Source organism: Falco peregrinus, chromosome 1, assembly GCF_023634155.1.
Source record: "Falco peregrinus isolate bFalPer1 chromosome 1, bFalPer1.pri, whole genome shotgun sequence".
Taxonomy (NCBI): Eukaryota; Metazoa; Chordata; class Aves; order Falconiformes; family Falconidae; genus Falco; species Falco peregrinus.
This window is the reverse complement of record NC_073721.1, coordinates 86,572,617-86,585,903: the sequence shown is the minus strand read 5'-3', so window position 1 is coordinate 86,585,903 and position 13,287 is coordinate 86,572,617. Positions and strand designations below refer to the sequence as shown.

At 35.1% G+C, this 13,287-nt stretch overlaps 1 protein-coding gene across 1 annotated transcript in view; it reads left to right on the top strand.

The window, feature by feature from the left end:
* Nucleotides 1-13,287, top strand: part of EML5 (EMAP like 5) — a 110,817-nt gene that overhangs the window by 86,833 nt on the left and 10,697 nt on the right. Inside the window, exons 30-36 of the mRNA XM_055809733.1 lie at nt 1,745-1,823; nt 2,905-3,034; nt 3,759-3,857; nt 5,917-5,937; nt 8,655-8,828; nt 10,234-10,442; nt 11,466-11,623. Coding sequence (XP_055665708.1) covers nt 1,745-1,823; nt 2,905-3,034; nt 3,759-3,857; nt 5,917-5,937; nt 8,655-8,828; nt 10,234-10,442; nt 11,466-11,623 — 870 coding nt within the window. The remainder of the gene's footprint in view (nt 1-1,744; nt 1,824-2,904; nt 3,035-3,758; nt 3,858-5,916; nt 5,938-8,654; nt 8,829-10,233; nt 10,443-11,465; nt 11,624-13,287) is intronic.

The following is a 13,287-nucleotide window of genomic DNA, read 5'->3' as shown; positions in this document are numbered from 1 at the left end:
ATTTTGGAGTGGCAAAAAACAAGTGTTAGACTACCATTCTTTGTGAAGTTCTACCTCAATAATTGTTTTCTGTTTTAATTTACACTTATTTATAAATAAATATGAAACATGAGCCTTGGTTATTTTCCTTCATGCCTTGAATTTTTTATTCTAACTTTAAATTATTATTTCATACTTTGTTGTGATACCTTTTTTTTTTTTTTAATACGGCCCATATCCACTCCCTATGAAAAGACTCACTGTCTTAACTATCTAATGTAAAGTACGCTATTTCTTTTTGGATCTGGATTTGAATTTTCTATAGTAAAGATTTCACATTTCATAAAATCTAGATTTATGATGCTGAGTTAAATATTTCAAGTACCTCCCTCTGGCCCTATCTAACAAAATAACAAGTTTTAATAAACTTGATGTTTGGGTGATCCAGGCTTCTGACAGACTTCTTTACTAGACAGAAATTTTTCATTATCTGTTTTTCTTTTGTAATTTTTTTTCCATAGGTACTTTACAAGCTTCTAAGCATAGAGGAAGTAACTGAAGTATCTCAGAACACAGTTTACAGTTGTAGTATAGTTTGCGTTACAGTATGTACAAATCTTTCGACTGGTGATATGACATCAGTCTATAAATTGTCCTAAAAATAGGCAAGGAAAGTGAAGAAATAAAACTCAGAAAATGGTCTTTTATTTGACTGAAAAAATATTTCTTGAATGTAGTTCAGAATACACAGTGTACAAAAAATCATAGTCTGTTGTTCTCAGAAAAGACACACACTGAAGTCATTCAGGAGTGCAGATGGAATTAAAAGTACTTCATCCTAAAAAGGGAATACTAAAGAGCTTTATGTGTGAAATTTGTTTGTCACACTGCCTACTGGATTAAATCAGCTGGATTTCATTGAATCTATATGTAGAATTATTTTTAAATTAATGATTCTTCTTAAGGGGCAAACTTGCAGCTTTCTTTTCATGGCCACTTATGCTGCGTGTGTAGAATCAATAACCAATGCTCCTGCAAATTACTAGAAATAATTGCATAATTTTGATAAATGAAATTTACTTGTTTGTATCTTCCTTTGTATACGAGCAGTTGAATGTAATCTGAAAGATATGTTACAGATATTTATCAAATGTATCTAGTTGAGAATTCTTGATTAAATCTGGGCTATTCAGAACAGTGGAACATAAGTTATGGCTGATATTCGTGCATTTGCATGGTGATGGTTTACTTCCAACTAAGCGCTGATCAATAACTTGTTTCTGTTGATTGAAGTAACACTGAATGGGCAGGTGTACCTGGAGTTCTTTCTACAAACTGTTAGAAAAATAGGAAAAGTTAGGGCCTACTGGAGGCATGTGGGAATAGTTCTCTCAAGTATTTAGGCTGATCAGGTAAGCCTTTAAAGTTTACCCAATAAAAATTGCTACAGAGAAGATGAAAGTACCTTAAGAATATACCATGAAAAAGCTAAGACAATTATTACCAGTGGTCATTTCATTGTAAAACAAGCTTTGTATTAACCTCGTGGATTGTTGAAGAATTGTTGGAAAACCTAGTGTGTTAATCAAAGATGTTTGGGTTTTTTTCCTTTGACAGAGTTATTTCTTTTAAAGATGAATGCAAATATCAGTTAGGCAGGATAGGGCTGTAAGTTTTCCATATGCAATAGCAGGTTGGAAGGTACTGTTGTTAGTATGGAATGGGTGACGGACAGCCTTCTCTTATTCACAGTTCTTTATTTCAGACCACCAGTTAGTAGGGCGTTGCCACAGCCAGAGAAACTTCAGACAAATAATGTTGGGAAAAAAAAGAGACCTATAGAGGTAAGAAAAACTTCGGCCTCCTCTTCCTCTCCTTTTAGGATTGTTTTTTGCCAAAAATTGACACCTTTGCGGACACACTAAGTGATTGTTTCATTTTAAATGTATCAAAGATGGGATTATTGAATAATGAGTAAATATACAGCAGAAAAGTGGGAGATAATTTTTTGTTTTAAAATCCAAAAAGCCTGATACTTTTTCTTGAAAACAAACTGTAGCACAACTTAATTCTTAGTAACAATAAAACCTTTTAAATGCAGTGTGTAGAAAGCATTATGTCCTGTTTATATAACTGGATTATTAATGGGTATATTATAGCTAATAAAACAAAACATCTTTTACTGCAGGTTTTTTTAAAATTTATTTTAACACTTTGTTTAAAATTCATCGTTAACAGTTCTAAGAATAAAATAATTTTTTTAAATCTGCTGATGCCTTTAGCTCAGGCACCTGTTTTTTAATTATATAGCCAGTGCAAATAAATATACTCACTTTTGATTAATCTGAACTGGAAATTTCACCTAACATTGAAAACTGCAATGCTTCATATCAACTGAGATATTTTCTGTGATACAAAACAAAATGTTTGGTGTAGCATAATAAATGGCCTTTTGCCATCTGTGTGCTAGAAGTTGTAGTCTGTAATTCAGCTTTCTTAATTGCCAGCTGGAACTAAATTGTGGACCAATATTTGTCATTCTTTGTTTCTTGTTATCTTACGCATCAAAAAAGCTGTATTCTCAGCTCACTGAAATTTATTTATTTATATATATGTGTATCATACATGAGTGACTCTTTCTGTATATATATATATGTGTGAGTGTGTGTGTGTGTATGCACATATAAATATCCTACAGCATCCACCAAACAGAGATGATAAGATGACTTTACTGTACAACAAGAATAAGCAGCAATGGAAGCTGACAAGGAAGGCAGGATCTCAGTTTCTGTTGGTTTGAGACATAAACTCCTTCTCCTTTACTACATAAGGACATGTCTGAAAAATAAAATCCTGGAAGATACAGTAAAGTTCATAGTTGCTTTAAAGTTTTGAGTATCTAATAGATGTAAATATCTTTTTTAGGACCTAATTTTGGAGCTGGTATTTGGGTACCGAGGCAAGGACTGCAGAAACAATGTGCACTATTTGAATGATGGTGCTGATGTAATATATCATACTGCGTCTATTGGGATCTTGTATAACGTGGCAACAGGTAGGCAAAAACCCACTCGAGGAACAATGTTTCTTCATATACGTGGAGTTACAGTTTATGAAGTAACTGGCATGCTTTAAATCCTATAAAAGTAAATGGGGAAATTAGTAGTAGTAGTAGTAGTATCATCATTATTATCGTTATTATAATTGTTTGCTAAAAATTCAGTCTGTTGAGATGATTTGTAATAGCTGCATAAGCAAGCTAAATATATTCAAATGTTTCTGGTGACTAAATTTGGAGGAAGTAAAGATTTGAATATTTTGGTATCGGCTTTCTGTAATTTGCTTGTTAAAATTATCGCAGAAGGTATAACACCTGAACAGTGGGGTCATTGTAGTTACTAATTTTTTTTTCTAGAACCAAGTTAGTGTTTTTATTTGGTTTACTTTTCAGACATCCGTATCAATACATTCATTCCGTATAACCTATTTAGTTTAGATAATTTAGACCTTTTAAGAGTAACACAATGCAGTTTGTTTCTGTGATATTTGAGCAACGTGATGGAGAAGGCTTGAGGAAATAGTTTGGAGTTACTGAGTGCTATGTGTTAAAATAAAGATAAAAAAATCGGAAATTTCTTTCTGTTTCTTGGTTTTAAGCTCCAAACTGCAACATCATCTTAATGCTGTTTTCTAGCAAATATAAAATTTTCAACATAACCATGTCTATGTGTGTATAAATGTTTTAATTAAAAGTTGGACTTTTTTATTATTTTTTTTAGGCTCTCAGTCTTTTTACCAGGAACACAATGATGATATTTTGTGCCTCACTGTAAATCAGCACCCCAAGTTTACCAACATAGTGGCAACTGGCCAAGTAGGTATGTTTGTATTTTTGTAAAAAGAAATTAACTTAAGAGCATGCAGTTAGGGCCTTGTGAGTTCATGATTAATCACAAAAATATTTGATTATGCTATCTCCGTTTGTATGAGTGTTACTCAGTTACCTGTCCTCTTTACATGTTTCTTTGAGTGTAATTTAATAAAGCTGAACAAAAAACATTGAGGCGTGAAAGAAGATTAAGCTTATCTTTTGTTTGAAGTGTTATCAAAATATTTTTTTTTAGAAATCTTAAGCCCCGTGAAATTAGTCTGGTTTTATTTAACTATCAGAAGCTTAATTGAGCTATCTTTCATTTCTATATGGACTAAACCCAGAGTCCTTAAAATAGATGCCACTTTATGTAGGTTTTATCTCATCAGGCAGTTTTATAATACCTACTTGGTGTTTTGATAATATATAGTTGTAATATTGTAGGCAGAACCAAAACCCTAATGGTGTTTCCCAACAGATAAATTTAGATTTAGGGGGAAAATATACATGTTTCATAGTAATATTAAGTGCATCTATGAACTAACCATGTTAAAAAAAAAAAAAGCAACCAAAAAAACCAACCAACAAAAAAACACTGTGGATCTGCATCGCTTAACTAATACTGCTGTTTCCAAATTTTGCCAAATAGTGTAGTTTTTGTAGTCCTACAAGCCAACTGCAGTTTTCATACCTTCAGTTGTTCCTCAGCAGATTACAACCCACATTGTTTTCCTTAGTGCATATAACACCAAAAAAGCTTAGTTTTAGCCAGAGTAGCTTTTTTTTTTTTCTTCCCTGTAGGTTTGGTTTAGATGTTTCATCTAAATACAGTCAGTTTGTCAGAGTTTACTACCTGCTTCCCTCTGTCTTTTGGATTTTTAGGTGTGTGTCTCATTAAAATTGACTCATTGATAGTAGCAACTCTTTAGCTAAAATAGCTTCATTTCTTGGTGAGTTTCTTGTCTCACATTAGTTTAAAGAAACCATTAATGGAAATTATTTAAATGGAAAAAATAATCACCAGATTTTTGCCTATCATTTGATTGCAAAGACCATTTGCGGGAATAACAGACCTTTTATTGTCTAGGAATTTGCTTTTTCAGCACATTTCATTATTTGGCCATTTGCCTTTCCATATGATAGAATATATGGGAAGAGTGTAAGCATAATGTGAAAATTTGTTCTTTGCATGGATTTTCTTCAGTGTTTGTCTTACCCAAGAAGAAACACAGGACCCTTAATCATTTCTGCATCAACTAGCAGGAGAACAATTTTAACTGTTTCGTAACATGGATTAAGGCATGTAAATCAGGAGCAGATGACACTTAAAAATTAGACTACAAACATACTTTTAAGGAGAGAATTAAATCTGAAAAATTAACTGGAAGCAAAATATCTTCAAAGAACACTTATTTTTACATTCTGAACAGATGTTAAGGAGTACATACTCCATAAAGAATATACTTAACTGATACTACTTTTCCAGCTGATATGACTGGCACAAGCATAGTTTCACCAGCAGGATTTAGATCTTCAAAAGATTTACATAAACATAATTTCAAATATTTTTACACAGTAATGCTGTATGTAGAATCCCAGTAATACTTGCCAGTACCTGAATAGTCCTGACTTCTTAATGCTCCTATAGAAGAAAATTGGGTGTATTTGCCACTTGTCAAGATCAGACTCAACCATTACTTCTTAGCAGAATAGCATTCAACACTTTTTTCCCCACTTAATTTGTTAAAATATCAGTAATGTCTAAAATATGTTTTTTATTTAGTTTGGCAGAGAGAGACCTAACATACACCAAAACTAGATTTTTATGTTGTAACTCAAAACAGAAATCAAAATATATTAATTCTATGAATTTTTATTTCTGATGTGAGGGCCTTTTATCAGTTATTGTTCATCTTTAACACCAAAAGCAGTATTGAAGCTGCTTCAATGCAAAGAGGTGACATCAAGGTGTGTGTTAAGAAATTACACTAAATGTGGCATATATTTTCTTTAGCACTTTATCTTATTTCTGGTCTAATTATTTTTCTGCTGCTTTTCCATTACAGGAGACTCAGCAGATATGTCAGGTAAGGGAAATAAAATTTTAACATCTTCAGGTGTAGTTAGACTATCTAGTAATAGTCTACAGCTTTATAGAGGAATAAGTGATGTGGATTCATTTTTAGTTTATTAAAACCCTGTATCAGTCATATTACTGTCAGCACTGAATATAAACCACAACAGCTCAGCAAACTGTAAATATAGAAACAATTAAAATGTTAGACACACTTAAAACGTACTTTTGTCGTAACATAACCCCTTCTTGCTGCCCAGTGATTAGTGAGTTTCTAATACATACTGCTACTGTAGCATTCCTGTGTATGCTTGCAGGTTGCATAGACATGTTGGGGCTGACAATTAACATTTGTTTTAGATACTCAATTGAGTATAATTTCAATATGCATTTCTAAAGTAAATTCCATTGAGGAGGCCTAGGTGACTGAGTGAAAAAAACCAATCACTTTTCACATTTATGTATGATTGTCATGCAGTTATTACCACTGATCCAAAATGCTTGTTATGATGTCAGTTTAATTTTTTCTGTATCATTTTGGGTCTTTGACAGTTTGATAGTCTTGACTGAGCTATTTTTTATTAACTTGTTTTTTCAACAGTAATCTTAAAAACTCATCACCATCATGTGTGAGTGACTTCATTGTTATGCAGCCATAATTGTCTTGTGACACATCTTCAGAGATGCATAAATGTGTGTTCACGTGTGACTAGAAAGTATAATAATCTTCATGTGGATCTAAAGCTTGTTCTGAGAAGAACAAATATACGATGGCATTTTTAATGTGTGTTGACATTTTTTAAATATGGCAATTTATGCTTGCTCTAAGGATAGGAGGAAGACTATAGGTACCTTTTCTCACCTACTGCAGCTGTAGTTTAAGCCTGTGTATATTACTGCGCTCTGTTGTCACTGCCTGAAACCAGCACTCTTTTCTTTAATCATTAATCTGGAATCCGAGCTGCCGCGTGCCTTCATTAGAAAGTTGCGTAGTTTTGCTTAAAATTTATCAATGGCTATTTGGCAGCTTTCTTACTGGCAACTTTCACTTTTCTAGTTCCAGTTTTCTGTTGTCTACAGTGAGGCAGGGGTTGTTGAAGCAGTAATGTTTGTGATAGGCTGGAACGGCAAATCAAGTTTCGTAATGACTTGGTATAGGTTTGCTTCATTGTACTGAAGATATTTTTTGTCCTGCCAGCCCATAGTAGCTTTATCTAACTTCTCCCAGGAGATGACACCTTAGAAAAATCTCTCTTGTGAGAGCAGACATTGAGCAGCTGGAGTACTCCACAGTGTCACAGGACGCAATGTCAGGACAGAGACTTTCAGAAGAACGCCATCAAGTAGGAGGACTCAAGAGTCCACGTTCTCTGTCCTGCAAGTCTTGCTCTGAAAGATTTTGTCAGTTCTTATGAATGAAATCTAGGTGAAATTTTGTCTGCCACCCAAAAGAAAAATTTTGACCAAGGCTATAGGGCAAGTGCACAGGTCAAGGGGCAATACAGAGCTTTACCAAGAGGAGTGCTGAAGAGGAAAAACCAGTTCAGAGCCATAATAAAGCTCTCCCTTCCCTCAACTTTGCATAAGGATGGCATGCCAGTTGTTGCCAGCCCCTACCCTTTCTGTTTTAATGGCATGTCTATACTGTGCTGTAGTACCTCTCAAAAGGTGATGGTAACAACATGTTGGTGCCATGAGAGGAAATTCCAATGGGAAAGAAGAAATTAGGAAGATTGTTCTAAAGACTGTTTTGGAAAAGCTGTGGAATTGTGCTGAAAAACTTAGTTTCATGTGACTAAAATTTTACCTAGGTCCCTGTGCCTACTGTTACCCATCATATGTGTGCCTTTGAGGGACTAGATTTAGCTGATTAGAAACACAAAGCATGGAGCTGAAATAGCATTTAGTCTTTGTGCATCTGGGTCTAGGAGAGTAACCAGTAACCTCCAGACTCTGCAGTTCGATCACTAGAGATCAGAAGTAAAAATGTTTGTGAGACTCATGCTGTCCTGGATATGCCCTAGATTCTGTTCAGAGATTGCAAACTGTACATAGATTGCAAGATCTTTGGAGAAGGCATTGCATTTGGAAAAAATCTAATCATCATCATAATAGAAACAGTCCACATACATTAGTAGCATGGAAAGACAGTTCTTACTGCAAAGAGCTTGCAGTCTAAACAATGCACACTAAATCCCCTAGTTTTTCTACATCAGTAAGCAAGCTGATTATTCAACTGACGCTCTCCTAAGAGAGGATGCATTTCAGACAGATGGCCATTTTGTAGAAAAGGAGATTTTGGCTTTGCACTGTAAAGTAATTTCTCTGTAGCTATCCAAAAGCCCCATGTCGAAATTGCATTCTTGATGATCTGTTTAATATTTATGAAGGTTTCTGAGTTAGCATGCTGAACTAAGTTCTACTAGGAGAAAACCAGGAGAGGACAGCTTGCTTTCAGAGCTTCTGTTGTGCTTCAGAAGTCCAGTTAGGCAAAGTTTTCATCTCCAGTAGCGTATATGAGGCCAGCTTCTTAGTCCTTCCTAATGGTCCTGTTTGCTGTAAATTGGTTTCCAAAGGGAAGTCAATATCTCCTTTCTTTTCTTTCTTTTTTTTTTCCACCTGACCAGAACAATTTTATTGATCTTACTAAAAAATATTAACTGCTTCAATAAGCAAATCATTAGATCTTTTCAAACTGTATACTAATTACATATTTTTATATTTGTGTAGCTACAGCTCCTTCTATTCATGTGTGGGATGCAATGAACAAACAGACACTGTCGGTACTCCGGTGCTACCATTCCAAGGGTGTTTGCTCAGTCAGTTTCAGTGCCACTGGCAAACTGCTGCTCTCTGTAGGGCTGGATCCTGAACATACTATTACCATTTGGAAGTGGCAGGAAGGTAGGAAAGTGATTGTTTTTCATAAAATGTGTTTATATTGTTAGAGGTATGTTGGCTTCAGTCAAGAGCAATTGTAACGTGAAAATACCAGCAGGTTGGAAATTATTACAATAAATGCTATACACTATGCACTGTACAAGAAGAGGTAAAATAAATGTACTTACCCATTCCAGTAACTGTTAAATCTATTTTCTTTGGAGCTTCCCAGCTAGAATAATTAAAGAAAATTGTAGTCTTCATTCTTCCCTCACACACACCACCACCACCCCACCCCCAAAAGTAATTTCTTTGCTGTTTGGTAAAACTGTAAAATCTTTTTTGTTCTCAGAAGAAATTTTCTGTTATTCTGTGTTCTTCTCTAAAGTCTGATTACATGACTAGTTGTTGCACTCCTAAAATTATCCCCCCAAAATGGCAGAAATATGATGCCAGTACAGCTCCCTTATGCAGCTATATAATTGGTGTCTGAAGATACACATGTTTTCAGATTGTCTTTGGTCTGAGTCAGGATTTAGGCTAAAATGATTTAGTCAGCTCCTTTCTTCATCTCCTTTCCATCTGGCAAAGCCACGCCCAGGTTATGAAGCTGATTCTCTAGTCTCAGGGGGTTTATTTCCTCTCCCTTGGGAGATTTCCATTGATCAACTAGTATCTCTCAGAAGTTTAAAGATCAGCTATCAAATTAATGAAAAGTGACCCTTCGCAGCTCATCTGCTAGATCATGTGGAGCTGGACACAATGTCAAATAAACATAATAAATTTGTATTTATACAGTCTTGGGTAGTATGAAGGATGTGCCTATGCAGCAATGCACTGCCATTTCAGTCAGAACGTGCCTGTGCTCTTTTTTTAAGAATTGATACAGATTCAACAAGGATCCAGACTGAGGAATCTTCATGTGGGTCAAAATGTCTGATTTTAACACCTCTGAAGAGACTGGAAAACCATTACCTTTGAATCTGAGGCCATATGTAACAGTTTCTGCATTTTCTGCACAAAGGACAAAATTTTCTAACTTTGGACAAAATTTGCAGAGAAGTTATTCGTTAGTCACTTGTAATTTGTCCAGAGTTTGGAATTTTCAGAGGAGTCATAGGAATTTAAGAGGAGATAGAAACTTACTTGGATCTGAGCTCCTAATTCTTTTATACTCCAAAGGAAATTGAAAATTTTAAGTAGATGGCACCTTCATTAGGTGCCACACTTTGCTACTGGGTCTTATTAAATTACTTTTTCTTTTTTAATCTGCATCTTAATTTAGTTTTAGTTTAGGAGCAGTTTGTGCTTTTCTTCCCGACCTGTGTGGTCTTGGGTGACTCATCATTCTCCATAATTTTTATAGTTTTTTAAACATAAATGTGTGGTTTTCTCAGCAAATTAAAAACATCTATTTTCTTTCTGCCAGGTGCCAAAATTGCCAGCCGAGCTGGTCATAACCAGCGTATATTTGTAGCAGAATTCAGACCAGATTCAGATACTCAGTTTGTTTCTGTGGGAGTAAAACATGTGAGGTTCTGGACACTAGCTGGAAGAGCTCTTCTCAGTAAAAAAGGGCTGCTGAGCTCCATAGAAGATGCCCGAATGCAAACAATGCTGTCTGTAGCTTTTGGAGCGGTACGTACCTTAAACTATTTTAAAATGCATACAAGCAAGCATTTTTTCACTCTTCTGCCTTTATTCCATTCAATGAGACTTTTCTAACCTGCTAATGAGTATGTCAGTTGTTTTATTAACCTCGGTTTAGCGTTTCTAATACTTGCCTGCTAGTTAGAACAAATACCAGCTTTCTTTAGAACAGAAAAGATTATGGATTTGTATGTTTTCGAAAGAAACGAACATAGGTGCTTTGGACTGATGATATGCTGCTTGCTGCTTAATCCAGGTGAAACAAAGCTCACTTTACTGCAGGAACCAAACAGCAGAAATGAGGCTAATTTTATGCCCGCCGGGGGGTCATTGTGTTATAATCTGTATGCATTGCTACATGTGTACTGGTACTCTGAAATACTGCACAGTACCAAATTTGAGGAGTGTTCATATAAGTTGCTAAAACAGTTTTGCTCAATAACCAATTCCAGTTGGTTTTAAATGTATCCTAATAATTTGCCCTTAAATTCAGAGGTAATTACATTTTTATGACCTTTCAATAACAGGAAGCAGAAGTAAAGAACAGGCAGCTTTTAGTTAAGTCAAACTGTTTTCTTTGTAAAGTAGTGGTTATTGTAGTCCAGTGAGTACCTACACCTAACAACAAAAGTGACTGCAAGCATAATGTACATAGCAAGGGGGTGCAGATTGCCTGTTTGTGTGAAATACCAAAACCGTTCTTGGGTTTCTACTTTTTTACCACAGTTTGCATGCCTGATAGGCTGAAAACATAGATAACGCTATAACTGAAGTCATTGCATTTCTTCTTGCAGTGCAGAGCCTATTAGCTACAAGAAAGCATGTTTCAGACTTCAAGAAGGAATATAGTAGCTCATTGTTTTGACCCTACAGGTGGTTATTACCAGTTCCATAGTTTGCTTTTCTACAGGAGCAAATAAAAGCAATCTAGCCTAAATGCAAATGGTGATGAATGTTTTTCTTCCTGCCTTACTCAGAATCGGATGATGAGTGTATTTTTCCCCTTTTCAGAATAACTTGACATTTACAGGTACTATCAGTGGAGATGTTTGTGTTTGGAAGGATCATGTGTTGATACGAATTGTGGCCAAAGCTCACAATGGACCTGTTTTCACAATGTATACCACATTAAGAGATGGTTTGATCGTTACAGGAGGCAAAGAAAGGCCGTGAGTTGTCTTTTTCCTTTTTTCTGCATGCACATGTATTCTTTAAAAATGGTTTGGATTCATTCCATCTAGCACTAGGCAGCTGAGACATCAAAGGTAGAAGAGTAGTCACTTTCGGATTCCTGAGTAGGTGGTAGGAAAAAAAAGTAGCCACCACCTCCAAAATGCAGGTAAGCCCATATGAGCTTCAAGTACCTTTTTCCATTGATTATAAGAGAAAGCCTGGGGTCGCTGGGATCCTGACCTGGCGTCTTGCTTAAGTACCTGAAGTCAAGGGGGATGAATGAGAATCTAAATGATGTACAAATAGTTCGTCATAATTATAACTTCTAGATAATAGTCATCTTTCTAAAGCACACATGCAAGTTTCTTCAGGCATTTTATGATGACTTCACATTATTTTGCTTAAAAATAATTTATTTTACACTTGCCTATTATGTGAATGATTATTAGTTATATTGCATTATCAATTATACTGCATTACATCAGTCAGGTAATGTTTCTCCAAGTACAGATACACAGTTATGAAACAGATGATACAGTTCTCCCTCCTTAAGCTGAAAAGGCCTGAACTGTTATAATCAAAGGTAGCCTTGAAATCACTTTATCATGTTACTAAATGGTTCAATGGTATGTATCACAACAGTATTATTTTTGAGAGAAGGCAAAAACATTTAGTTTGAAATACAGCTTTAAGCATTAAAAGTTTCCTAGTCCCTGGTGGGTTGCTACTTTTTCTGAAGTTGAACTGAGGTTGTTAATCCAAGTAACTTGCGCAACTGTGATTAAATAAATGAATTATAAATATTATAACAGCATAATGCATAGGTTCTTTTAAGGGAAGGATCATTTAGTTATGATAGCAAACTGTCTTCTCTCAAATCTAAGGTACAGCAACATCCTTTGGTTTTGGGATTGTAAGCAAAATATCTCTTCAAGCATTTGAATCTTTTCTTAGTACCATGCTGATGATTAAAGGGGAAAAAAAATGCTTCAGCTGTAATACAGTCCATCTCATGTCATGATAGTGTTACATTTTGCAGGACACAGTTTGTTTGCTATGTTTTCCTTAAACAGTCCTCAAAGATCCTGGTTGATACTCAGAACAAGCTGAAAACTTACTTATTCCTATGGCTGAAATATTTTCTTCTAGTATTTATAAAACATCACCATGGTTTTATTTGGAGAATGTTCTCGCTGCCACTTAGCTTCAGAGCTAATTAGTATTTGACCTGAAAGAAATAGTAACGAATAACAGTAAGAAGCAATAATTCATCCCCTGTGGGAAAATGGCATATTGAAAGTATACAAAGCAAATTCTACATTTAGGAAAACTTCATGTTTTCTTGGCATTCTTAATTGCAGTTCACAAGCCTCTTTTAATAAAATCCTTTTGCTGAGCATGGTGACCAATCCTATGTCAAAACAGTGCTATTGGGAAGCAAAGAATATTGCATTGTAAGGACTAGTGATTTGTAATTCGTTACAGTTATTTTAGTAATAATAGTACAAAAGCAGTAATTGTGATTAAACTTTCTGGAGTTCTTTGTCAGCATTTGTTCAGTAATCAAAGTTGTAACACTGGCAGCTCGATATTGTGGAACATAAGGTTTTCTTTTCTGTTGTGGGAGATTCTTTTCTCTTTGAGGACAGAGAAAACATGT